Source organism: Blastomyces dermatitidis (assembly GCF_000003525.1).
Source record: "Blastomyces dermatitidis ER-3 genomic scaffold supercont1.4, whole genome shotgun sequence".
In the NCBI taxonomy this organism is placed as follows: domain Eukaryota; kingdom Fungi; phylum Ascomycota; class Eurotiomycetes; order Onygenales; family Ajellomycetaceae; genus Blastomyces; species Blastomyces dermatitidis.
In genome coordinates this window covers 4,517,873-4,545,135 of record NW_025544777.1, presented here as the reverse complement: position 1 = coordinate 4,545,135, position 27,263 = coordinate 4,517,873, and the positions used below count along the sequence as shown (strand labels likewise).

At 36.6% G+C, this 27,263-nt stretch overlaps 3 protein-coding genes across 5 annotated transcripts; 2 read left to right on the top strand and 1 right to left on the bottom strand.

The window, feature by feature from the left end:
- Positions 1-17,234: 17,234 nt before the first annotated feature.
- BDCG_04455 (uncharacterized protein) lies at positions 17,235-20,667 on the top strand. Its single transcript, XM_045420119.1, has 2 exons — positions 17,235-18,012; positions 18,343-20,667. Exon 2 carries the CDS (start codon positions 18,485-18,487, stop codon positions 19,139-19,141), a length of 657 nt encoding a protein of 218 aa, XP_045276284.1. The 5' UTR covers positions 17,235-18,012; positions 18,343-18,484; the 3' UTR covers positions 19,142-20,667.
- On the bottom strand, positions 18,321-24,173 carry BDCG_04453 (LCCL domain-containing protein; the record flags this gene model as incomplete). Of its 3 annotated transcripts, none has more annotated exons than XM_045420117.1 (4): positions 24,123-24,173; positions 23,348-24,068; positions 22,734-23,249; positions 18,321-22,617 (listed from the first exon to the last, which is right to left on the bottom strand). In XM_045420117.1, the coding sequence occupies exons 3-4, from the start codon at positions 23,225-23,227 to the stop codon at positions 21,000-21,002; spliced, it is 2,112 nt and encodes a 703-aa protein (XP_045280883.1). In that variant the 5' UTR covers positions 23,228-23,249; positions 23,348-24,068; positions 24,123-24,173. The 3 variants fall into 3 exon arrangements, with proteins under 3 accessions (XP_045280883.1, XP_045280882.1, XP_045276283.1); XM_045420118.1 differs by lacking the exon at positions 24,123-24,173 and having other exon boundaries at positions 21,000-22,527; positions 22,588-22,617; positions 23,348-23,371; XM_045420116.1 differs by lacking the exon at positions 24,123-24,173 and having other exon boundaries at positions 22,734-24,067.
- On the top strand, positions 23,695-27,190 carry BDCG_04452 (aromatic amino acid aminotransferase). The gene is made up of 3 exons (XM_045420115.1): positions 23,695-24,725; positions 24,831-25,440; positions 25,560-27,190. Exons 1-3 carry the CDS (start codon positions 24,446-24,448, stop codon positions 26,713-26,715), a joined length of 2,046 nt encoding a protein of 681 aa, XP_045276282.1. The 5' UTR covers positions 23,695-24,445; the 3' UTR covers positions 26,716-27,190.
- Positions 27,191-27,263: the final 73 nt, after the last annotated feature.

Here is a 27,263-nt window from a genome sequence, read left to right as displayed (position 1 = left end):
TACACTTTAATAAGTGATGAGACTGTAGCTGATCATATAATAATATACTGCAGATAGTGAGTGCAACACAGTAAAGAGCAGTCTCAAAGTGATAGACTTGTATATAAGTCAGATTACAGAAGAAAAAGAAATTCAGAGTTGAATTTGACTGTTTACATCAGTTCAATTGTGAAGATCACAGAGAATGAATTATCTGAAACATTCACAGACATATAAGATTAAGCTATCTTAATCTCTGAGAACACTCAGAGATTGAGTGAGATTAGTTTTGATAAGTCATTCACTGTAGTGATCTGAGCGGGTGAAGAGAGACAGTATAAAGTGTGAGACAGAATTATAAAAAGTTAGAAGCTGCTGAATCTAGTCACTGAATGCTGTACTATATAGAGATTGTATAAGAGTAGTGACTAGCAGATAGAGAAAAAGTGTAAGAAAAGAGATAATGAATTGATCATCAACTGTAAGAGTCAGCTGTAAAAGATAAATATTATCATACACATCTTATTCATTTTCATACATCACATATTTAATCTATTTTCAATGTCACATCATCTGAAAAACATCAAAAACAAAAGAAATCTCAAAACTTGAGATCTGTAAGAGATTTGAGAGTTGCAAGCTGCTCTTGCAACAATGCTGTATACATCTCTGATTTCTCTACCACTCTGTGTATGACATTAATGTCATTTATCACAAGATTGACTGGAATGCCAATATAGAAATGCATACACATACATGTAGAGAAATTGAAGAAGAGTGTGAGACTCACAGAATCAGAAATCAGAGCAGAGAGAGCAGAGACAGAAGAAATGAAAGAGGAAGATACAGAATCAGATAAATAACAGAAGTCACTCAGAGCTGAACACTTATAATCTGATGTGCATATGATCTTTTCTGCAGAGAAGAGAGAAGAAGTAACAGAAGAAGCTTGAGAATAGAAGAGAATAGTCTCAGCAGTGTTGTTATCTTTGATTAAAATAGCCTCTGGCACTGAAGCAACTGAGAACTATTATTAGTGTACAAAACTGTAAAAACAGAGGTAATAATTACTGAATAAACACCTGCTGGTCTTAGAATTGTACATGCAATTACAACACACATGAGGCTTCTCAGAAAGAGAGAGAGAGACATGAGAGAATACAGGAAGCAGAACACAGCATGTGAACAGCTCATTCTCACAATAACATCTTAGACAAGATGTATGAGTCTCATATCTGCAGATGTAAAAGAGTATGATATCTGTGTTTCTGTTTCTGAAAACACAGATATCTTTCATCTGTATCATGAAGTCAGATGACAGATGCTAGAGAATAGACTGATACAGATTAATTATTCTGAAGAAATTCATTAGAGCAGATATCTCTATAATATTGAACTTTACAGTTGTAAAAAGTTTCTTGATGTCTGTGAACATCATGACTTCATACACAGTAAAACTCATAATGATTTTCTCTAAGAACAGGAAAATCAGTGTTAGAAAGATAAAGATGAAAAAAGAAAAAGACTTACAATCTCAATACTGTTAAGAGAAGAGATAATTCTCTGAGATAAACAGATAATTATCTTATTATGAATATTTAAAATGAACATAATAATCAGTGTCTGTGACTGAACTTCAGATAGTTATGTTATACACTGTCTTTATACAATAAATTGTTCTAGAGATCAGTAAGAAGAGTGAGAGTGTATATACTGAGAAATATAGTTCATCAAGTCTACACAATATCTTCTTGAAACAGAGAGAGCTGGTAATGAAAGCAGAGACAGTAAAATCAGAAGTAGCAGAAGTGAGAATCACAGGAACAGAGATAGTAGAAGTGAGAGAATCAGACACAGAGATAAGTGTAGAAGATTAAGAAGTAGCAGAGAAAGAAACAGAGAAAGAAGCAGCAGAGAAAGAAGCAGTAGAAGAAGTAAGAAGAGACATAGAAGATCTGATCATATATAACATAAGCAATTTCTTCATTATCACATTCTTCAAGTTCTTGATCAAGAATGTAACATCAGGTTCACTATCATCAGCAGATGTGAATCTGTCAATGTGTGAAGATTCTATATAAATAAAAACAAACATATCAGCATCTGTGTTCACATAAAATCATGTCAGAAAACATGATCAGAAACCTGCTGAGAAAAGAAATAATTAAGAGTGTATAAGAAGATGAAGAGAGTGTATGAGAAGATGAAGAAGATGTGTTATCATTCATAGTAATATATTATTCTGATAATTATTAGAAGATAAACAAGTTCTGATCACATTTCACAACACATTACACTTACTGTTAATAAACTGCCTGATATGAGTACTATGATGATGCTTGTTATGAGAACAGAGAGCTATTGTCAGAAATGTGTATAATGTGATAGATAAACAGATAGAAAGAGTTGAACAGAAGAAGAGATAGAAATCTTGAATAATGATAGTATTTAATGATGATAAAATGAAGAAGATAATTAAAGAATGAGAAAAGTTAGTGAATAAGTAATGTAATATAGTGAAAGTTTCTTTGTGAAAGTATATACAGAATACTAGCTGAATCAGGAATAGACTACATGATTATGAAATGCTAGTGATGAGCTAATCTGCATGAAGCTAGAATGTATAACATGATCACATGAGTGTGACTGAATCTGGTGAGAGAGGATGTAATTTGAAAGAATGTATGACTGTCAGATAATAACGCGGCCGCTTCCAAACTACTAGTGTACGCGTATGAATGTAAAGAGGGCCCGAGCGGCCACTAATTAATTTAGAGCCTGTTCGGTGCGTCCGTACTTTTTGAACGCAATAGTGGATCTCATTAAAAATAGTGTATTTATCAATTATTAGTAGCAAGCCAGCATTGTGCCACCACACTATTTCACTGCTCTGAGATGGAGAAAGAAAGCTCACAAAACACATTCTTTTTAAATGAAGTTCAGAGTCTGTTCAAAAAGAATGTGTTTTTATAAGCTTCTTTCTAATTAATATTAGTTAACTGTCTTCACTATGAACACTATTCTACACTATATTGCCTCTAAAAGTGCTATTCTACACTATCACACACTGTTGAAGTTAAATACTGCTTATTCATAAGATCTTGGCAAAAGATACAAGTACAGCTGCTCAATTCACTGAACACCTGGCCTTTTTCATCTGTACTTTGTAAAAAGCAGCTGTACTATTAGTACAGACACTCTGTCCACTGAACAGTCATGAGATTGAGGCTGTACTTTTTAAAAAAAGTGGAGATCTGTATAAAAAGAACGAGTACACACGGACGCACCGAACAGGCCCTTAGTGTACGAGATTCAATATATAAGAAGCCGGCGTACGCCTGTAATCGTACGCTGGCTTAAGCAACCTTTGAATCACATATATTCAACTGTTACACTGATGACATGTGATATTCTGATAATTTCATTGACAGAGATGAGAATGAAGTGAAAGTTCAACTCAAGTCAAGATATTTATTACTATTACTGAGAACAATTACAAGGAGAAATAATCAAGAAACTCATGATTGTAAAATATGAAATTATCAGACAGTTTAATATCTCTGATCACAGTATATCAGAGAAGTGTAGTTTTCATGAGAAAGTGAAGAATAAACTTGTACAAGAATGTATTTAGTTATTTCATGAGTGTTATCAATAATTATTATCAAATTCTGATTATATAAGTAATCACTGAATGAACTGAATGAGACTGATTTTAATCTTCAGTCTTAGTCTTATTCTGATTTTGAAAGAATGATCATCTTTCACAGTTTATTCTGAAAAATTACTCTCATTTCACTGTTCTTGAATTAAATCTGGTCATTTTTCATGTCATTTCTCTCAGAAATGATTCATTTTCAGATTTTTTTAAGGCTTGGTCCTGGTGAGACTCACATCAAGAAATGTATAAGATCAGACCAAATGAGATTAAATGTGAAATTCATGGTTCTGGCGGCCAGTCTAACTATACTACTGTAAAGCTGTAGTTATAATAATCTTTAATCTGATTTAGTAGAATATCTTTAAATTCTTTCTAAGTTATAATAGTTTTAATACACTCAAGCTCTCTCTTCTTAATAATCTAAGTAGTTGCAGAGATGCCTTTAAGAAGATTGATAATATATATTACTTATATCTCATGAGTATTAAACTGACTCAGATTAAGACAGAATTTCTATTCAAGAATATAAATAAAGTTATGAAATTCAGATAATATATTTCTCTTATATTTTAAAAAATCTCTGATTTTAATCTCTCTATCTTTATAATAGATGTAGATGTGTAGAGGCTGCAACAGTAGTAGACTAATTAAAAAGCTTATATTAAAGTATATAACAGATTCAGAAATCTCAGATTTCTGCTAAGATAGAGATATACATACTCTAGAGAATAATATAAAGTTTCTCTCAGAGAGTGAGATTAAATCAGTTTTAGTATAAGTATATAAGATTATATCAGTCTGTTAATAGAGCTCAACTGATTCAAACTTATAATAAGATTAAGTAATTTAAATTATAATATAGCAGAATCAAAGTAATGACTAGTTAGTAGTATTATATAGAGATAGTTATTTAAGAAGCTGTATAAATAAGCTTGACTATCTTGCTTAAATAGTAAGCTCATGAGCTACAGAGTTATTATGAGAATATCACAGATATAATACTTAGTATATAAAGAAGATTATATAAGAAATATAATAACTCTTATATATATTTCAGTAGAAGATAAAATGAATCACTGATCTCTTTAATCAGAAGTCAGTATCTAACTATTCTATATAAATAATAAGTGAATATTCTTCTTTTATTCTATAAGTGAGAATAGCTGAAGTAATATCTCAGTAGTATATTACTACTATGAAAGAGTAATCTGCTGATCTTATATAGAAGTGAGATTCTTATATTTATCAATTAAATCTTTCTATACTATATTTGAATAATGTTATAGAATAATTGAAAACCAGTTTAAATGATCTGCAGAATGAATGAAATCATTGACATAAAAGTGATAAGCCGCGTGAAACCGCAATAAGGTCTTAACACGGCCGGAGGCATGATAATAGTGAAAGAATATAGTAATAATTAGAGCAGATTCTTATATATAAGAGAAATATAATCTGATAAAGATAATATTATAAAGTAGAATATATTATAAAAAGCTAGTTACTATGTAATTTTATATAAAAGCTTACAATTACTAATCACATAAATTAATAACTATAGTAAGTATGTGAGTGTAGACTGACTGATAAAATTATAAATTATATATTTAATTATATTTAATCTGATTTCATACATTTCTTAGTATAAATTCTACTGAAATTAATTATTAAAAAAACATGTAAAGTTACTATTTTTAAACATTTTAAGGTTTTTTTAAACTATTTTTAATAAAGTAACTATTTATTAGATCTTAAAATAGAACTATGTGATTCAAAGATTGCTTTATTATTATTATTATTATTCTTCCATTATACTCATATGCAAGCGGAGCTTATGATGAGTCCTTGCATGATGTTAAATACAGGCCAAGTGTTGATTATACAGGAGGAAATACAGGTGTTGAGACCACGCCAAGATAACAAGAACATAGAAAATACAAAGGAGTGACAATTAAATACATGCGATAATAACTTCCCAGCCCAGGAACATAGAGCAATTTTATTGAAGCGATTTGTACACCTCTGTATTTATTAGGAACCTGAGGTGCTTGGGTTCCGGATTTAATGTATCCCCTGCGGGTTTCAAACCCACACGCCCTGGTTTCCCACGCCAAGGCGCTACCGGGTGGCCGCATTAACCATTCGGCCACCGGGGCTCAAAGGTTGCTTAAGCCAGCGTACGATTACAGGCGTACGCCGGCTTCTTATATATTGTAATATCATACGCTAAATTAATTAGGAGCCGCTATGGCCTCTTTACACTCATACACTAGTAGTTCAGAAGCGGCCGCATTATTATCTGACAGTTGTACATTCTTCTGAATCACATTCTCTTTTATCAGATTCAGTCACACTCACATGATCATGTCATACACTCTAGCTTCATACAGATTAGCTCATCACTAGCATTTCATAATTATATAATTTATTTCTGATTCAGCTAGCATTCTGTGTATACTCTCATAAAGAAACTTTCACTATATTACATCACTTATTCACTAACTTTTCTCATTCTTCAATCATCTTCTTTATTATTATTGAATGTTATCATTATTTAAGATTTCTACTTCTTCTTCTATTCAACTCTTTCTATCTGTTCATCTATTACATTGTACATGTTTCTGATAATAACTCTCTGTTCTTATAACAAGTATTATCATAGTACTCATACTGAGCAGTTTATTAGCAGTAAGTGTAACACATTGTGAAATGTGATCAGAACTTGTTTATCTTCTAATAATCATTAGAATATATTATTATAAATGATACATCTTCTTTATCTTCTTATACATCTCTGACTGTTTTCTTCAGTGAGTTTCTGATCATGTTTTCTAGTATAATTTTGCATAAACACAGATGCTGATATGTTTGTTTTTATTCATATAGAATTTTCATGCATTGACAGATTTATATCTGTCAATGATAGTGAATCTGATATTGAATTATTAATTGAGAACTTGAAGAATATGATAATGAAGAAATTATCTGTATTATATATAACTGAGTCTTCTGCATTCTCTTCTACTCTCTCTGTTTCTTTCTCTGTCATCTTCTTTCAATCTTCTACACCTGCCTCTGTGTCTGATTCTCTCACTTCTGCTACCTCTGTTTCTGCAATCTCTGATTTTGCTATCTCTGCTTTTGTTATCAGCTCTTCTCATTTCAAGAAGATGTTGTATAGACTTAATAAATCATGTTTATCAGTGTGTATACTCCTGCTCTTTCTACTGACTTCTAGAACAATTTATTATATAAAGACTGTATATGACATGACTATCTGAAGCTCAGTTGCAGACATCAATTATTACATTTATTTTAAATATTTATAATGAAAGAATTATTTATTTATATCAGAGAATTATCTCTCTTCTTAATAGTGTTAAGATTATAAGTCGCCCCGGTGGCCGAATGGTTAATGCGGCCACCTGGTAGCACCTTGGCGTGAGAAACCAAGGCGCGTGGGTTCGAAACCCGCAGGGAATACATTAAATCCGGAACTCAAGCACCTCAGGTTTCTAATAAATACAGAGGTGTACAAATCGCTTCAATGAATCACTCTATGTTCCTGAGCTGGGAAGTTATTATCGCATGTATCTAATTGTCACTCCTTTGTATTTCCTATGTTCTTGTTATCTTGGCGTGGTCTCAACACCTGTATTTAACATCACGCAAGGACTCATCATAAGCTCCGCTTGCATATGAGTATAATGGAAGAATAATAATAATAATAATAAGATTATAAGTCTTTTTCTTTTCATCTTTTCTTTCTGACACTGACTTTCCTGTTCTTAGAGGAAATTATTATGAGTTTTACTGTATATAAAGTTATGACATTCACAGACATTAAGAAACTTTTCATAATTATCAAATTCAATATTATGAGTATATCTGCTCTGATGAATATCTTTGAAATAATCAACTTATATCAGTCTATTCTTTGATATTTATTGTTCAACTTCATGATGCAGGCAAAGAATATTCATGTTTTCAGAAATGAGAACATGAATATTGTACTTTTTTACACTTATAGACATGAGACTCATACACCTTGTCTGAGATATTATTATGAAAATGAACTGTTTGTATACTGTGTTCTGCTTTCTGTATTCTTCTATGTCTCTCTCTCTCTTTCTGAGAAGCCTCATGTATGTTGTAATTACATGTACAACTCTAAGATCAGTAAGTGTTCATTCAGTAACTGTTCTCATCTCTGATTTTGCAATTTTCATACACTAATAATGATTCTTAGTTACTTCAGCATCAGAGATTATTCTGATTGAAGATGATAACACTATCAAGACTATTCTCTCTTACTCTCAAGCTTCTCTCATCACTTTCTCTCTCTTCTCTGCAGAGAAGGTTATGCACACACTGAGTTATAAGTGTTCAGTATCAGATGACTTCTGCTGTCATTTATTCAGTTCTATGTCTTCTTCTTCTTCTATTTCTTTCATCTTTATCTTCTCTATTCTGACTTCTGGTTCTGCAGGTCCTGCACTCTTCTTCAATTTCTCTATATATATATGTACACATTTCTATATTAGCATTTCAGTCAATCTTGCAATAAATGACATTAATGTCATACACAGAGTGATAGAGAAATCAGAAACATGCACAGCATTGTTACAAGAGCAGCTTACAGCTCTTGAATTTCTTACAGATCTCAAGTTTTGAGATTTTCTTTGTTTTTGACATTTTTCAGATGATGTGATGTTGGAAATAGATTAAATATATGATGTATAAAAATGAATGAGATATGTATGATAATATTTGTCTTTTACAGCTTACTCTTACAGTTGATGATTAATTCATTATCTCTTTTCTTACACTTTTTCTTTATCTGCTAGTCACTACTCTTATGTGATCTCTATATAATACAGTGTTCAGTGACTAGGTTCAGCAGCTTTCATCTTTTGTGATTCTGTCTTATACATTATACTGTCTCTCTTTGCCTGCTTAGATTACTATAGTGAATAACTCATTGAAACTAATCTCATCTGATCTCTGAGTGTTCTCAGAGATTAAGATGACTTGATTCTATGTGTCTGTGAATATTTTAGATAGTTTGTTCTCTGTGATCTCTGCAATTGAACTGGTGTAAACAGTTGAATTCAACTCTAAATTTCTTTTTCTTCTGTAATCTGACTCATATGTAAGTCTGCTGCTTTGAGACTGTTCTTTACTGTATTACACTCACTGTCTACAGCACATTATCATACAATCAGCTACAGTCTTATTACTTATTGAAGTGTGATATTCATCTGATTTCTTCATTGCTTCTCATTCTTTTCTTATAATTATGAAAAGATCAGAATAAGTGAGATTATCTGATTTATAAGTGTCTATGATTTCTCTTACTTTATAAGACTTTTTAATTATAAGTCTCTTCTTTTTCAACACTGATGATAGTGCTGCAGATGATTATAATTCACTCAGATCTTATATCTTTACTTTCACAAGTTGTGAATTATTAATTAAGTTGTATAAGATTCATCTCTCTGATTCTTCCAATGTGTACATTCTCAGAGAATGTGATTTGAGTATTTTATATGACTCAAACCATCTAGATTGAAACTTCTCAGAACTCTCATTATGTACAAGAACTCACATTTTTATCTTAAGACTTGATTTCTTAACTAGTGAGTCTCATATTCTTTTCAATTGAATTGCTCAGTTCAGGAGTAATTCATTAGCTTTTACACATGCATGACTGATCTCTTTCAATCTTGATTCTGTGTTCATGACTGTTGTTTCCTCTCTCATCTTTTTCAAAGCATTCTTCAGAATGCGCGGATGCAATTCATACAACAGATAGAATGATGAATGCTTGATAACTGCATACTATCAGATTCATGTGATTAATAGTGCCTGACTGAGATATTCATCTTATAATCTTATAGACTTACTCACTAGATATTTCATCAGCATATTACTCAAGATTTCATTTAAGCATTTCATCTTTCTGTTCATCCGCGGATGATATAATATTGTTCTATAATGTCTTGTCTGTAACTAACTTATAAAATGCCTCACTGCTTCTTCTACAAGGTTTGCACTATTATCAGTTAGAATCTCATGCAGCATTTCATAGTTGATATAAATCTCATTATATAGAAACTTCATCATCATCTTCTCTGTCATCTCTGAAACTGCTTTCACAACTGATCAGTCAGTAGTGTAATTAATAGCAGTGATTATTCATCAATTTTCATTTGATATCTGCAGTAATATGTCTATGAGATTCATCTCTTATTATTTGAACAGTTGTATTATACACTTTATCTGATGTTACATCTTCTTGTGTTCTAATCCTTTCTTAGATTCTTTTATAACCTGATAATTCAGACACTCATGAGTATATATCTGAATATTCTCAGTCATGCTTAGTCAGTATGCTCTTGATTTAAGTACACTCATGAGTTCAGAGCTTTCTAAGTGACTAATTTCTTGTACATGTGAGTTATAAAGTCATATTAAAATGAAGATTCTAGATAGAGAGCTTCTATGTATTCTAGATCACAGTAAAGCATAATATTGTTTTTCAATTTTCTCAGCTTGAAGTTCAGAAGCATCTCTTCTACTACTTTCACAAGATACTTATTATCTGACATCTTATCATTCTTCAAGTGAGAGATTATGATATTCACTCATTCTGATTCCTTGCATTCTCTCAGTATATTTAACATGAATGTCTCTTGTATCTGATTTACAGAACTCTCATTCATGAAATCAGGTCTGTGACTGATTGTATCAGATATCACAGCATCTGATTTCTTTCAGTATTTAATATGAAGATTATACACTTGAAACTCTGAGATTTAACATGCTAATTGTTTGAAAGATTTTATTATTAATTATAGATAGATAAGACTTTTATGATCTGTGATCATTATTATTATATACTCATTATTAATATATCTATTTTATAACATTAGTGTGTGCTTGATCACTAGCAATTTCTTTTCATACACTGAGTAATTGAGCTCAGTGTCTGATAGTTTTCTATTATTATATGTTACTGAGTGCAGCTTGTCATTCTTACTCATCTGTAAAAGAGTATCTCTGATAGCTCATTCAAATGTGTCTGTCTTAATGTAGAAAGGTTTATCATGATCTGATTGAATAAGCACTGAGAATATTGTTATATATTCTCTCAGTATGAGAAAAGCCTCTTCACACACAGCATTTCAGATGATTGAATAAAACTTCTTCTTTCACAGATTTACATCTGTTTCTCTTAAGAGATCTGAGAGTGATATAGATATTTGTGTGAAATTCTTGATACATCTATGATAATATGAGATCAACTCAAGAAACTGTTATACATAGTGTATATTTCTCAGCTACAGTCAATTTGCTATGACATTTAATTTCTCTGAGATAAGGTATATACAGTCATCACTCACTACATATTCTACAAACTTCAACTCTTTCATTTCAAACACACACTTAGTTGATTTAGTGTAGAGCTTATACTCTGTCAGAGTTATAAGCACTTTATTAAGATACTTCAGATATTCATTATATGAGTTTGAAAAGACTAGAATGTTATTGAGATATATAAGATATAAGGTTTCATTCTGTTTATAAAGAATTATATTCATCATTATTTGAAAGATGACAGATGCATTTATCAGACTGAATAGTATTATAAGAAATTTGAACTTTTCTCATTGCATATTAAACACAGTTCACAGAACTGACAGTTCATCTACACAGATCTGTCAGTATTCTGAGAGAAGATTGATCTTCAATAGATATCAGACATTTTCAACTGTATTCAACTGTTGTTGAATCTGTGACAGTGAATATTCATTCTTGATTATAAGCTTATTAAGTGCTTGATAATTAATACACATTCATCACTTCTCACCTGTCTTTTTTACAAATAGAACTGAAAAGCCTCACACACTTAGACTGACCGTGTGACCGTGTCTGGGACCAGGACCAGATTTTTTGATAGTCTCATTACCAATTCGACTGATCCCATTACACGGTTTTAACATTAGATAGTAGTCCCATACTGTCCCAGTGGGACTTACTGTCTACTCTTGTCACATTTTCCAAATGGGACCATGATTTCCACTTCTCAATTTAAATTATTTTTATTGCTTTAAATGACTTTAAATCTCATTTGAGCATTACCAAAAAGCGTTACTTTTTAAAAAATTAAAAATAGTCTAAAAAAAACCTTAAAATGTCTAAAAATAGTAACTTTATGCCAAGAATGGGACTAAATGGGACCAAATGGGACCACTTTCTCATTTTTTTCAAGTCATGGTCCCATTTTAAAATCTGATATATAGTCACTTTGCATGTTTTTTTGATAGCCAGTCCCAGCGGGATTCACGCCAAGAAATGTATGGGACCAGACCAAATGGGACCAAATGTGAAATTCATGGTCCCGGCGGCCAGTCTACACACACTTGATGAGAATTATATGAGATCATGTTCTAGAAGGTCTGTGATCTGACACTTCTGTTCTTCAAGATATGTTTGTAACAGAGAGTATGTATTCTGATTGACTAATTTTGTATCTCTCATATCAATCTCATGTATGAATTCTTGTTCCAGTGGCAATTTCAGTGAAAGATCTGTTTGAAAGATCTTTTCATGCTTCTTCAGAAGCTTCTTCATATGCTTGTTCTTCTGCATATCTTTTATCTTGATTTTCTTCACTTTCAGGTTCTGTATAACATACAGAATGCTTTTGAATGAGGTTTTATAAATTATTCTCTTTGCTTATTAATGTGTAAGCAGATTTAATTCTTCTATATCAGAGATGTGAAATGTTCTTCTTATATCAGTTGATAGAATTGTATGAACTGTTTTCTTTCTATTAGTCAACTGTATATAACATGTACATCATTGAATCTGCAGATTGAATCTTTGAAACTAATTAAGTCTGAGAATAAGATTATATTTCATATTCTGCAGCTCTCATACTCAAATATAGTAAGATCATTCTTCAAAGTGCAAGAGAACTCTTACTCTTACAGATGATATCAAATATCAGTTATCAGATAATCTTATGTATTGAGAATTCTTCACTCAGCAGACTTCTTTCAATCTTCAGATCATATAATTATCAATATATTGTGTAGAAGCTTCTGTATCTGTTAATACTTTTGCAGTCATCTCTTGATTCTTACTTAAGTGTCTCTTATACATTAATATTTCAGGTCTTAAGACATTGAGATGAGTGTTCACTTTATCATTCTCATCTGTATCTCATTCAGAAGTCTGCTTCTTCTTTACATTCACAGAATTCAGAGAATTATCTAATACAGACATCTCTTTCACTTTGAAGACTTTTCATAGAATATCAGTAAGTGTCTTTAAGCTCACTGATTCTACTAGTTTTTTGACTCTCTTACTTCTCTTGACTGTGTATGCTGAGTGTAATCTTTTGTATCATGATTTTAATATCTGCAGTTGAAGTAAGCTCAATACTCATAATATTAAAATTTTCATTCAGAGAATCTCTTTTTCAGAGAATTCAGCACTTTAGTAATAACATTCAGATTTAGATTCATCATATTCAGATATGTAACTTGTGTTATAGAAGTCTGATTATCTGTTCTTCACTGAGATATACTTGATTGCAGTATTTTATATTGTAATTGACTCACTTGTTTCTGTATAATGAGAATATTGTATGCTTCTTTCACTGTATCTGATTATAAGGTTAAGTATTTTCATTTCACTCTCAACTCAGATGTAAAATCATGAATAAAGATCTGTAAACAGAAAGATGTTGAAAGCTCTTCATTCAATACAAGATAGTATAAGCTGAAGTGTGTGAAGTATGATATAAGATCACTCACTTGTTTACACTCAGTGAAGTGTTTATAATACTTGTCTCACACATTTACTTTCTCAAAGTTGTACAAGATTCATTTAAAAAACTCATTTCATGTTTATAAGAATGAATATTACTCTGAGTCTGTAAGATTTATCTTTTTATCAGTCATTTATAATGACTTCACTTTTCTGTGTAGAAATATGACAGATCTTAAGACTTATTGAAATTCTGTTAACTATCTGTCTGTGAGTTCATATTTGATTTGATAATATAATTATATCTGACTTAGTCAGCTGATTACAGCATCATTTTTTCAGTTGTTATTAAAGCTTAATAACTTCAGCAGATCTCTCAGCTTGATATATTTCATACTCAGATTCTCATTCTATGCAGTAGTCTTCAATGATATATACACTTCTGAAGAGATTGTGAATAATTGTGATAAGATCTTCAGATTCAGTATAGTTATCTATCTGTGTAAATGTTTAATCTTCTGCTACAGATCTAAGATCTGATTTTCTCTATTCTTATTAATAATGATAATTGTGTCAGCAAAGCTCTTCATAGTGAATGCTTAATCTGCAGTGAATGTTAATTGTTATTTGACTTTCATCTCAGTCTATCACTGTGTATGCAAGACCTTGATCTCATTTAGAATTCTCATATGTATACAGAGCTTTGATTTCAGTTCAGCAGTTTCAGCTGCTTTTCTTATTACTTTAAGTAAACTCTCTGAAAGGTTCTGTATATCTTCCAGTTCAGATAGCAGAGAAGAGTGTTATTTATATTAACTAGAGAAGATATTCATTTCAGTGATTTCTTATTAATTATATAATGTCTATTATTATATCACTGTATCATTATATTACTATATTATTATATAATTTTTATTATCATTGTATAACTTCAGTGATAATCACTTCTCTCTTTTTATTCTTCTTTTGAGTAGAAAGTGAACTTCTTTGAATCTTATTCATCACTCTCATTCTCTTTCTCACATCTCATCTGTTTGCATATGTGGCATTTATCTGAGTGTGAAGTTTTTCCTTAATAAGTAAAGCAGTATCAATTGAATACTCTTTCACTCATTACTTTTTATACACTATCTTTTGAGATGTTCTAGAACCACACTGACATAATAACTATAAATCACTTTGTAGATAGAATTATCATACTCTGAAGAAGTCTGCACTTCTCACTGATTTTTAGACATGCTATCAGATGTGATTCAAAGGTTGCTTAAGTCAGTATACAATTATAGACATACACTGACTTCTTATATATTGTAATATTGTATGTTAAATTAATTAGCAGCCGCTATGGCCTCTTTACACTCATACACTAGTAGTTTGAAAGCGGCTGTGTTATTATTCAACAGTTATACGTTCTTTCAAACCACAACTATAACTTAGAAAAAATAAGAAAGTGATTTTATTTAATTTTATTCTTAATATAAAGTTACTATTTTTAAACATTTTAAGGTTTTTTTAAACTATTTTTAATTTTTTTAAAAGTAATAATTTTTAATAATACTTAAATAAGATTTAAAGTTATTTAAAGAAATAAAATAAATTTGAATTAAGAAGTGAAAATTATAATCTTATTTGAAAAATATAATAAAAGTAGACAGTAAGTCTTACTAAGATAGTATAAAACTACTATCTAATTTTAAAACTATATAATAAAATTAATTAAATTAATAATAAAACTATCAAATATTCTGATTCTAATCTCAGATATAGTTATATTTAGACTGACTGTGTAACTAGACTGACTGCTGAGACTATAAATTTCATATTTAATCTCATTTAATCTGATCTCATACATTTCTTGATGTGAATCTCACTGAGACTGACTATTAAAAAAACATGTAAAGTGACTATATATCAGATCTTAAAATGAAATCATGACTTGAAAAAAATAAGAAAGTGATCTTATTTAATCTTATTTAGTCTCATTCTTAGCATAAAGTTACTACTTTTAGACATTTTAAGGTTTTTTTTACACTATTTTTAATTTTTTAAAAAGTAACACTTTTTAATAACACTTAAATGAGATTTAAAGTCATTTAAAGTAATAAAAATAATTTAAATTAAGAAGTTAAAATCATGATCTCATTTGAAAAATATAATAAGAGTAGACAGTAAGTTTTACTAAGACAGTATAAGACTACTATCTAATGTTAAAATCATGTAATGAGATCAGTTAAATTGATAATGAAACTATTAAAAAATCTGATTCTGATCTCAGACACAGTTATATAATCAGTCTATATATAACTGTGTCTGAGACTAGAATCAGAATTTTTGATAGTCTTATTATTAATTTAACAGATCTCATTACACAGTTTTAACATTAGATAGTAGTCTTATACTGTCTTAGTGAGACTTACTATCTACTCTTATCATATTTTTTAAATAAGATCATGATTTTCACTTCTTAATTTAAATTATTTTTATTACTTTAAATGACTTTAAATCTTATTTAAGTGTTACTAAAAAGTGTTACTTTTTAAAAAATTAAAAATAGTCAAAAAAAAATGTTAAAATGTCTAAAAATAGTCACTTTATACTAAGAATAAGACTAAATAAGATTAAATAGAATCACTTTCTCATTTTTTTCAAGTTATAATTTCATTTTAAGATCTGATATATAGTCACTTTACATGTTTATTTAATAATTAGTCTCAGTGAAATTTATATTAAGAAATGTATAGAATCAGATTAAATAAGATTAAATATAAAATTTATAATCTCAGCAGCCAGTCTAGTTATATTATATATAATTAATTTATATAAGTAAAAGTAGTTAGTCTATAAAAGAGATAATTTAATAAATATAAATCTTTCTTTTAATAAGTAGAACAGTATTAATTAAATATTTTTTTACTTACTTCTTTTTCATATATTTTTATTCTGAAATATTTAAAATTATTTTAATATAATAATTTTAAATTGTTTTGTAAATAAAATTATTATATCTTAAAAGCTTGTACTTCTTATTAGTTTTTAAATATATTATTAAATATAATTTAAAAATTGCTTAAATTAATGTAAAATTATAAATATATGCTGACTTCTTATATATAAAATAAATTATTAATAAAATTATTAAAGTTTTTTATATTTATAAATATATCTATAAGTAATTATATTATTCAGTGATTATATATTCTTTTAAATTATATTTAATTTATTTATACTCTGAAAGTTATTTAATAAATTTATAAAATTATATTTTTTTATAGTATAAAAATTAATCTTAGTAATATAATTTTAAGTAAAAATTAAATTTGTAAAAATATTAGATATTATTAATAATTAACTTTATTTATTTATTTAATTTACTTCTTTACTTTTTTTCTCTGAGATTTATTTAATATCTGATTAATTAACTATTTCTTTATCTTCAATTATATAGTAATAAAAATAGAAATAAAGTATATTAAATTCTTATATTAAAAACTAAATTTTTTATTTTAAATTTTATTTATATATATTAAAAATACCTTGAATTCTTTTCTTAATAATTTCATTTTCAGTAGTTATATTATAAGTGATTAATTGATAATAATAATAAGATAATTAATGAATTTAATATTGTAATAATAATAACATTGTGATAAAATACACTCAATTATAATATAATTAAATTAAGCAAAGACACATGTAACTATATTAAAATTTAAAGTTCTTTTAAACTCAAGAATGTCATTCTATATAGAGTTTAATACCACTCAAAGTATGAATCATTTATTAACTGCAAATAAAGGTCTAGATAATCTGAGGCATCTTGAAGTCTTTGACTGAACACTGATACACTGTAATGCTTGTGAAGTGAGAATCAAAGAACTCTAAGCCTGAAACTTCACTAAAACTCACATCTCATGCAAATCAGCTGGTGCTGAAAACACTTGAGATAATTCTCATTAATTAATATGCATTGTCTCACTTCTCACTCTTCTCCTGCTTCATTCTTCTTTCCCCTTTTCTTTTTTCATCTTTCTTTTCAATGCAATCAAATGACAAGCACATCATACACAACACCAGCAGCTCATTCACTGGATGCTTCAGGGCCATGAGATGCTAGTGCCAGGTCAGCTACAGACCCACTAAAGGACGAGGTCAAGCTACAATATGGCGGCGGGGTTTGTTGGCTATGTGAAGGCCCTTACCCTTCCCTTATACAGGTGGAAGTTGCCCACAATGTCCATGCGAGCATCGAAGCTACCGTGGTCAGTACACTCCTTGCCGGTCTTCCACGTTTGTTCCAGTCCGGTTATTTCCAAATATTTTATGACAGGCCCATCGATGGCAAGCAATGAGGATCCTTCCCCAGGTCTTTTATCGAGCACATCTAAAACACATGATGCGCCTTTGCATCACCTGCCATGGGTATGACGACCCGTATCCCATTTGGGCTGTACTCCCAGAGACCGGGTTCGTTGAGTTTGAACGAAATTATTACGAAGCCGGAGTGCAGGCAAGGTGCTCATTGTCATTGCCACCGGTAGGGGTAGGTAGGTGTTGTTGGGGGTCCCGCGGTTGGTCGGCCCTTCTACCAGCAGGCACTGGTAGTGATTGAGCTCTTTTGTCCCAGTAGCCTACAGATTATGAGACTGTTAAGCATGAGCCCCGCTGTGATCAACATGCATGGATTCAATCTCAGAATGGACTTAAAAATTCCTAACAAATAAACAGTGTCAAGAGACATCCCAGGAGTGTGCCCTAGAAGTCCTGTGAGCCCTAGGACTGAGTGGTCCAGTCCATTATTAAAAAGGAGCCATTGTGGGGAGACCACTGAAGAGAGTCACTGAGAGGAAGTACTGTACTCTGTGGTAGCTGGTCTGAGGGGGGGTGTTGAGGGTCCCGCGGTTGGTCGGCCCTTCTACCAGCAGGCGCTGGTGGTGATTTACAGGTGTCCCCACTTTAGCTCCTTGGTTTCCCCGTAGCGCCAAATACAAAAAATTCTACCACTAATATAGGACGTGCCCACGGGTCGATCCAAGCAGAACACTATGCCGCGTTTACTTCTTTAGCATGTGGATAACTAACTACTTTCCCAGGAATGAACTGGTCTCCATTCCCCAAGCCGTTCCGCGGATATCCACAGACTCTAGTTTTGAAGGCGCTTCGCGGTTGCCTTTCCCCCCAATGGTACGCGAGCCTATCGTAGGAGATCATGAACTCATAGCCTCCGGAAGTTCGGAATCAAATCAACGATTCGATGCAGCTCGGGAGCCGTCCAGATCCAACGCCGCAAAGGCGGAGGCAAAAGGAAGTGAAATACTGATGATGACGATGACAATGACGGGAGTGGGGACGATGACAATGGCGGGAAGAAGGGTCCTGAAGGCCGTGATGGCAGCGAAGGAAAGAAGCCGCTACCAAGGTCACAACGCTTCAGCCAAGTCTTCAAAAACAACACCTCGAATCGAAAACAAATACACACTGCCTTGTCCTCCTGAACCCCCGTCTGTGGAAGGAGTCCTGAACTGGTTGGATCATGTGGAAGATCTGGGATCTTTTGCAAAGGCAATCACGCCCATCTCGCCACTGGAATCTGAAAACATAAAACAAGAAGAAAAATCATGGACCAAAAGGTGGTGGAACACAAAAATGGCGAGTCTACGCTTGGTCCGCAAAAGACTACAGCTACCGTTACATTATCGGATACAGGAAGTTGGCAGAAAATGAGAGACCGTGAGTTCACCGCCCTGAAAGTACATCAAGCGGCTTTGGAGAAGGAGAAATCAATGGTACAAATACGCATAAAGGATGATGCGTTGGCTCGAAAGCCCTTTCCTCTTCGTCTACTCCGTACTCTGTCCTACCCTCTCCAGCTTTGTAATTTCTTTTTTTTTTCTTTTTTTTTAGGGGGGAATTCACTATCAGGAGCTCCATCTATTTTCGTGAGGAACTACAAGAATGATGTCCATCAGTTGCGGCGAACGTCCGTCCATACGTTGAGCATACCGAATGGATGAGATATTAAGAGATTTTGAGAGCCTTTTTTATATGCCAGATTTTACGTGGTCAATTGGTACCACTATTGATCGATTTAGATTTCTATGGAGGATTAGCCAAGAAATTATTATGAGTACTCTCAAGATGGTAATTTCCGATATCAGAAACAACTATTCAATCATGGCATAAATATAACAGGCTCCTCATTTCCGTCTCGCCAATACACGTCGCAAACGCGCCTAATGTTTTCTTATTATTTTTTTTTTTTTTTTCTCACTGGCTAGGTGTAATAGCAGATAGATGTGGGCTGCAATCTCGCCCTATGTATAATGGCTAGACAAGCCTCGGTCGAACCGTTATCTGGACTCTTTGAGTACCGTTAGGATTAGAATTTGTACATCGACCCGATTTTGATTCTCTCGAGCGTTCGAAGATGATGCGTTTGGTTGGGTGGCTTGAAGATTTGCGTGAGCTTCGGATTTTCCATTGACAATCGGGAGAATAGAGATGTGTGATATCCCAAGGACGTTCGTTCGTTGTATCTGTCGCATCTGGAGCAACGGGTTCTATGCCGGGAAGAGAAACAGAGACAGACGACGTTGGCGGCGGAAGAAGCCGGTCAGACGGATCCTGGAAATCGCCTGTTCGTCCTGCGGGTGTAAAATCCTTATCCGCTCGTCTCCAAGGCTGTTATTTTGCTCGAAGCTCAGATTAGGTGGAGTCGTTAGCGGCGTTAGGACGCAAGGAGACCGTGGGAGGGATGATTTGGGGCTGACTGATCTCAGTCAATGAAACCAAGGAGATCTCAATTCAAGTGGAATTTGAGGGGACCTCTTTAATCTTTGTTTCCTGCATATCCTCGTCAAACACGGAGTCATTGAACTGGTGCCCCGGCCGACATCACCTCCTGGCGCACTGAGAGGCCTCCTTGCCATTGATTCTTCGGCCCCATCATGTTGGTCCGGCAAAAAGTGCCCTTCCGAGGAGATAAAAGTGGAAAAAGAGTAGGAAAGGGAAAACCTCTCTATCATCCACTCTCTAACTTCTCTCCATCACGGGTCCTCTTCTAAGATAACCAAATATATATAGAGAGAGTGTGTGTGTATATAATGTATAGTAACTAACCTGTCTCACGCACAAAACCGCATAATCATAAATCACTCAAGCACCATATCATATCACATCATAAATCAACAACTTGACTCAACTCGCCATGTAGAACCATATCAGATACGTGTGGTTCTGGTGCGTTAAAAGGGGCCGGGGGGGTGAGGGCAGCGAACAGGGGGGGAAACAAACGGGAAAAAACAAACCGAGTTTATAAAAGATAACGTTTGAACAAATATAAAAACGCCACACCGTCCGTCTAGGTAAGTATGATGCTAGTTTGACTACTTGATTGCCTTGCGGCAATACAACAAAAGAGGAAAAAAAGAAAAGAGAAGGGGATACCAAATTAGACAATTGTGAGCATGAAGAGCAGGGAACAGAAGGGGCGAAGAATGTATATATGAGTGTAAGAAGAAGCAAAAAGAAAAAGAAAAAGAAAAAAGAAAAAAGAGAAAGAGAAAATCAGAAAATCAGAAAATCAAGTCCTCGGCGGCGGAGGACTTATCCAGCTGCCATCTCTATTCCAAACACCAACGCCACCATAAAGTCCGACCTTCGACCCCTTCAAAAATGCAAATCGGAAAAACAGATCCTCAGCCGGATCCTCATTCCCATCTTGATCCTGCATTGATATAACAGTGTCATCATCATGCTCGTACTCTTCTACACCAGCACGCTTCGGCCTGGACATATCCAGTCCCCGATGCCCCTGCCGATGCCAGACAAACTCCCCAGTAACATCCTCGTCCACAAACCCACGCCACCGCTCTACATCATTCACAAGCACACTGATGCCGTCCACATTCAGCTTCTCCATGCGCTCCGGCTCCCACAGCTGGAAGGTGATGTTCCCATTACCCCTATCCACATGGTCGCCAGACGGCAGCGAGATATGGACGGAGGAGTTCGTGATGTTGGGGCTAGTGGCGCCCCACCAGCCATTGCTACCGGGCCCTGGAAGTTCACCTAGTGCACTTGGCGTTTCGATGATGGAGGCAAAACCCCATCTGGCAACGCCGTTGACGAAGAGGCCGAGGAGCAGGCCCTGGTAGATGATTGAGGGACGGATGGGGAAGGCGGTGCCGGGCATGAGGAGCATGGCGAGGATGTAGTGGTGGATGCGCAGGCGGAATTGGGGGAGGACAAGGAGGAAAATTAAGCCGGCGCCGATGCAGAGGTAAATCTTTAGGTAGTGGAAGAATTGGCCGCCTTGGCGGATGTGCCAGGCTTGGCCGAGGACTATGGAGACGATGATAGTGATCATGATGGCGAGGGCGATGGGCGCGCCTGGCTGGGCTTTGATGTCGTGCGGGGTAAGACGTTGGATGGGGATCCATAGAGCAAACGTGTAGTTGTTCAGAGCACCAACAAACGCAGGACCTAGGTATAGGATTGTTTTGCTGAACTGGTAAACGGGAGGGGAAGCCAGTGGTTCTAAAAGAGGGCGCGCACAGTAGATGTAGAGCACGTATGCGATGAAGCTAGCGGGCAGAAGCCTGGAACATAAGAGCGAAAATAGGTCTGCAACCCTGTGTAGCTCCGGCGGATCAGATACAAGACCCACGTGGAGAATGAGCATGAAAAATGTCGTGAAGAAAAATACGGCGGGGGAGGTCGTAAAGAGGGAGATTAGGACAATAGCGGTTGCGGTAATCGCAAACAACGGCCACCGCAAGTCGCCAGGGCAGTCTGACTGCGAACCCGGCAGACGGAGGAATCTAAATGATTTCGGGAAAGTTGAAGGAAAGCCAACTGAGGCGAGTTTATTCGCCTTGCTGGCGAAATACGAATGGCCAGCGCCAGTCAGTTCGACGACTCCACAACCTCCTGTAGAGTCGCTGATAACTCCAGCGTGTATTGCGGCCTGGCATACGTGGCTATCTGCTCGATAGATCGCACCCTCGAGATCATCACTCGAGGCGCCAGGAATAGGACCCCCAACTACCAGAGCTTGGTAGTTGACAGTCTCATTGCCTACCACGTACGGCTCTAGGACGAGATGGCTACTGCAGAACGCAGGACATCGAAAGGCAAAAGTCGAGCGGTTAAATGGCCGGCATTCATACCCATTGAGGCCGCATTCGTTTCCCTTAGCCCTGTAGATTTCAAAAGTTCCGTTAGAATTCAATATTTCAATTACACACTCCAGGATATTCAACCAAAATAATAAAAATAAAAATAGAAATAGAAACAGCTTGGAAATGAGACGTACCAGTAGCTAGCACCACAACTGATCGGAGCAGGTTTCCCATAGCCCTCGATATGACCACCAGAAGCGGAGTTCCTCAGGACCAACGCCCAGGGGAGAAACCAGGTAAAATACACCGCCAACAGAAGACCAATCTTGTACTTTCGTTTCGGAAAGAATCGATCTACGAGCTTGACAGGCATAGCCTGTATGCTAGGGAAAAGTGGATTTAGGAGCAGAACTCGAGGCGGATTGGGGCCTTTAAGCCACTTCACAGTCGAACGGGCAGCCTTGCGCAATGGCAGCGGGACCCATTTCCAGTGGAAAGATTTGGAGGATTCCGCCAGCCAGACAGGTATGGGCAGGGTAGTGGGCGCCGACTCAACACCTCCTGACATGCCCAGTTGTTGGATGCCATCAGGTTCGTCCGTATAAGGGTCATCCTCATCGTCGGTCAGCGTGGTGATGACGGTCCTGCCAGAGAGTGCCTCTTCATCATCCCACGGTTCTCTGGCCATAGTTTCGCTGTGCTATCTATAGCTGTAACGAAAAGGGGAGAGGGGGGGGGGAGGGGGGAATTAGATCAGATGAATTTATTCTGTACGATATCAATATCAAATATCAAGAACAACCCTTACCAACTAACTCAGACCGCCAGGCAGCCAACAAGAAGAAGAAGAAGAAGAAGAAGCAGACGGACACTAGAATGAATGACAGCACGAATAGTCGACTACGACGCGGGTCTATCGGGGTATCACGGCACCGAGATAGCAGACAATATCAGAAACAGCAGAGATAGAAGAGGCAGAGTAGAGCGACAAGGAGTGAGTGAGAGTGGCGGAGTGGAGGTGAGGCGGAATGGCGGATAGGGCAGCCGGTTGGGCGGAGTTAGTCAGCAGGATGGTGAAGAGAGGCCGAATCCCGAAGTAGCTCCGGGGTAGATCGCCGCAGTAGTTTGTATAGGAAGGTACCAGCCAGAGACATAGTTACCGTCTTTTCTTCCATTATTGGTTGTCGATCTATTTTTAACCCATCAGCTGCCCTTCTAGGCTTTCTTCCCCCCTTGATTTGCATCCGATTTCCCCTCTCTCTACGCAGTACGGAGTACTACGGAGTACATTGTCCTTCCTTGCTGGTCGCGGCTGGCCCGCTGCTTATCCCGTCGCGGCGTATCAGGGTTCGGCTGGCGGTACGGGATGAGTGGAGAGGAGGAGCCCTTGTAGAAATATAAGTGGAAATCTCAATACCGGACGGAACTCGAGAACTCGGCGCTGAAATCACCCCTAAAACTAATAGGGGTTGCACGCCTAATTGGTCCGCTGGAACTGTAGGCGTTCCCCCCGGAGCCAGCCCCCCCACCTGTACCATCGTTACCATTTATATTTCTATAGTCCGTATACTTATAAAACTTACGAGTTGACTGCCCGCCCTGCCCTGCCTTTACATCTCCATCCGCGCCTGACCCGTTCCAGCATAGTTTTATATCTGAACGGTTTACTCCCTACCCGCCAGGCGAATACGAACTCCTTTGATTCCTGGCTTTGAAATCAAGGACATCGATACCAGCAAGGCCAGATATTCTCTACCTATCTTCGAACGAAAACTCCAAAGAGAGACAGACAATACATAAATATCGAACAAACGGCGAAACAGTTAAAATCCAACCACCGCCAGGAACTTTCCGATTGGGCTATTGTTATGTATGCCTAAGTATTTCTCTCGAATCATTTCATAAAATGGCGGCCAATAAATATGCAATTGGGTCACTTATCCCGAAACTTTCCTACAACCAGCACCACCAAGAACAAGACACCACCACCACCACCACGACGAAAATCAAATACCCCAAACACAAGCCCAATGAAGCCAAGAAAGCGAAGAATGGACTCCTTCCAAAGCAGCCTCCTGTTGATCTGTCCCATCACTTCTCCGTTGCGGCGAAAAATCGGATGGGAAGCGACGTAAAGAAGTTCTACAAGTACTTTGCGATACCGGGCATCCATAACCTAGCAGGAGGTAAGCATCTTCTTACAAGGGTTACCCCTAGCTCATATATGCGAAGGAAGAAGTAAACAAATAACATTGGCTTTAACTATATAAATCACTGATACAAATTTGAAGGACTTCCCAATTCCTCATATTTCCCATATGATACCCTGGAGGCCACCGTCGCGCTTCCAACTCGAATCAACCCACCCGCCTCCACCAACCCAGTCACTACGCAGGTTGAAGAGGACGAGATCCTATTGTTATCAACCCCACCCCCAACAGCCCGACTCACCATCCCAAAAGAAAGCAACAACTCCAACTCCGCAACCCGAATCGACCTTGCCACAGCCCTGCAATATGGCACCGCACAAGGCTACCCACCCCTCCTCTCCTTCATCCGCCAATTCGTCCGCGAAAATCTGCACCCAAATGTCCCCTACTCAGACGGACCAGAAGTGATTCTCACATGCGGTGCCACAGACGGCTTCTCCAAGACCATCGAGGCACTGACGAATGTCTGGGATAAGGACCGTGATTGGGCTAGAGATAGAGAATGTATCCTGTGCGAGGAATTTGTGTATATGAACGCCATACAGACTGTGAGGCCGCGGGGTATCAATGTCGTGACTGTAGCTATGGATTCGGATGGGATGATGGTAGATGGGGAGCGCGGGTTGAAGAGTATTCTTGAAAATTGGGATTTTAGTCGTGGGAAGAGGCCGCATTTGATGTATACGGTGACGTAAGTTTCCCCCTCGCCCCCCCCCCCCCCCGGGGGGGCCCGCCGTCGTCTACTCATTAATTGCTGTTTCCTACGCTATTTGTAATGCAACTTACTAACACCGAAAAAAACCCATGTAGAATCGGACAGAACCCAACCGGCGCCGTCCTCCCTGTCCCAAGACGCAGGGAGCTCTACGCCCTCTGCCAGAAATACGACATCATTATCATCGAAGACGACCCGTATTGGCACCTCCAATACCCCTCCGCTGCTCACGAGCTCGAAGCACACTTCCGCGGCTGCGGCAGCAGCAGCAACGCTCTCAATCCTCACCCCACTACACCCAACTACAATGCCCACGGCAAACCATCCGGCTACCATTTCCTCGACTCCCTTGTCCCCTCCTACCTCTCTATAGACACAGACGGCCGCGTGGTCCGCCTCGACACGTTTTCCAAAAGCATCGCGCCCGGCTGTCGACTAGGCTGGCTTACGGCGCAGCCGAAGGTTGTAGAGCGGATTCTGTATATTACGGAGACGAGCACGCAGCAGCCATCTGGGTTCGTGCAGGCGATGGTTGCGGGGTTGATTGTGGGTGGTGGTAGTGCAGGGAGTGAGGAAAAGCTTGGCGAGTTTAGTGAGGAGAAATGTACTGGTGGTGGTGGGAGGCAGTCTGTCAGCTGGAAGACGGATGGATGGGTGCGGTGGCTGGAAGGGTTGCGGGCTGGTTACGAATGGCGCATGCGTACTATGTGCACGATTTTGGAGGAAGGGAGGTCGATTATCGAGCACTCTCCCCCCACCGACACTTCTGCACGCTACAGCGATAACTACATTGATGAGGATAATGACGATGACGACGACGACGATGACGACTGGCAACTCCTCCACAAAACCCCACTATACACCTTCCAATTCCCCCGCGGCGGCATGTTCGTCTGGGTGCGCATGTGTTTCGAGACACACCCTCTCTGGTCCCGCGGCGATATATCTACTAAACGACTATCCACCGCGCTCTGGAAGCATCTGATGAAGAAGCCGTTCCTGTGTCTGGTGGCGCCGGGGGGGTTGTTTAATCCAGTTAGTAGCGGCAGTGGTAAGGATGCTGAAGGGGGTGGACGCAATGATGATGAATCATTCAGGTATTTCCGGTTGTGTTTTGCACCGATACCGGAAGGGGATGTAGGGGCCTCGGCTAAGGGGTTTGTGGAGGGTTGTAGAGATTTCTGGGCGCGGAGGGATTTGGATGAGGATGAGGATGAGGATGAAAAGGGAAGCGGGAGGGGGAATAGATGAGGTAGTAGGTTTAGTGGAACCCGTTTTTTGGCTTTCGTGATATTTTTGTTTTATCTGTTTTGCCATGCCATGCTAGGGGTTTTTCATATCCATCAGCATACATCAATGAAGGCTGGCGTATACACCGTTTCATTGGATAACTTAAGCCAATTATACCCAATCTCAATCTATTTTATTTGCCTTCATTAATGGCGGTAATTTCGACGACCTTGCGTGCGTTCGGAATTGAGCCTACATCGAGTGTATTTTTATATGTAACCTGGGTCAATATTTGCCCTGGCGACAAAGTCAACTCGACATATCAACACGCATGATCAACATTCTATGCATCCCCACCAGGCCACTGTCTCTTGTAGTTAGGTATTGGTGCTGTGCATATGCAGAGATCCTAAGGTAAAAAAGGTATCTCCAATCGGACTGGAGTTGGACAAAACTGCCTCCAGAACCCCGCTAAAATGTTTATCCGCAGAATGCCAGTTAAGTTAAATAGACTTCAAGATAACAACCATACCCAAGCAAATATTGAATGATACAACTGACGCGATCTC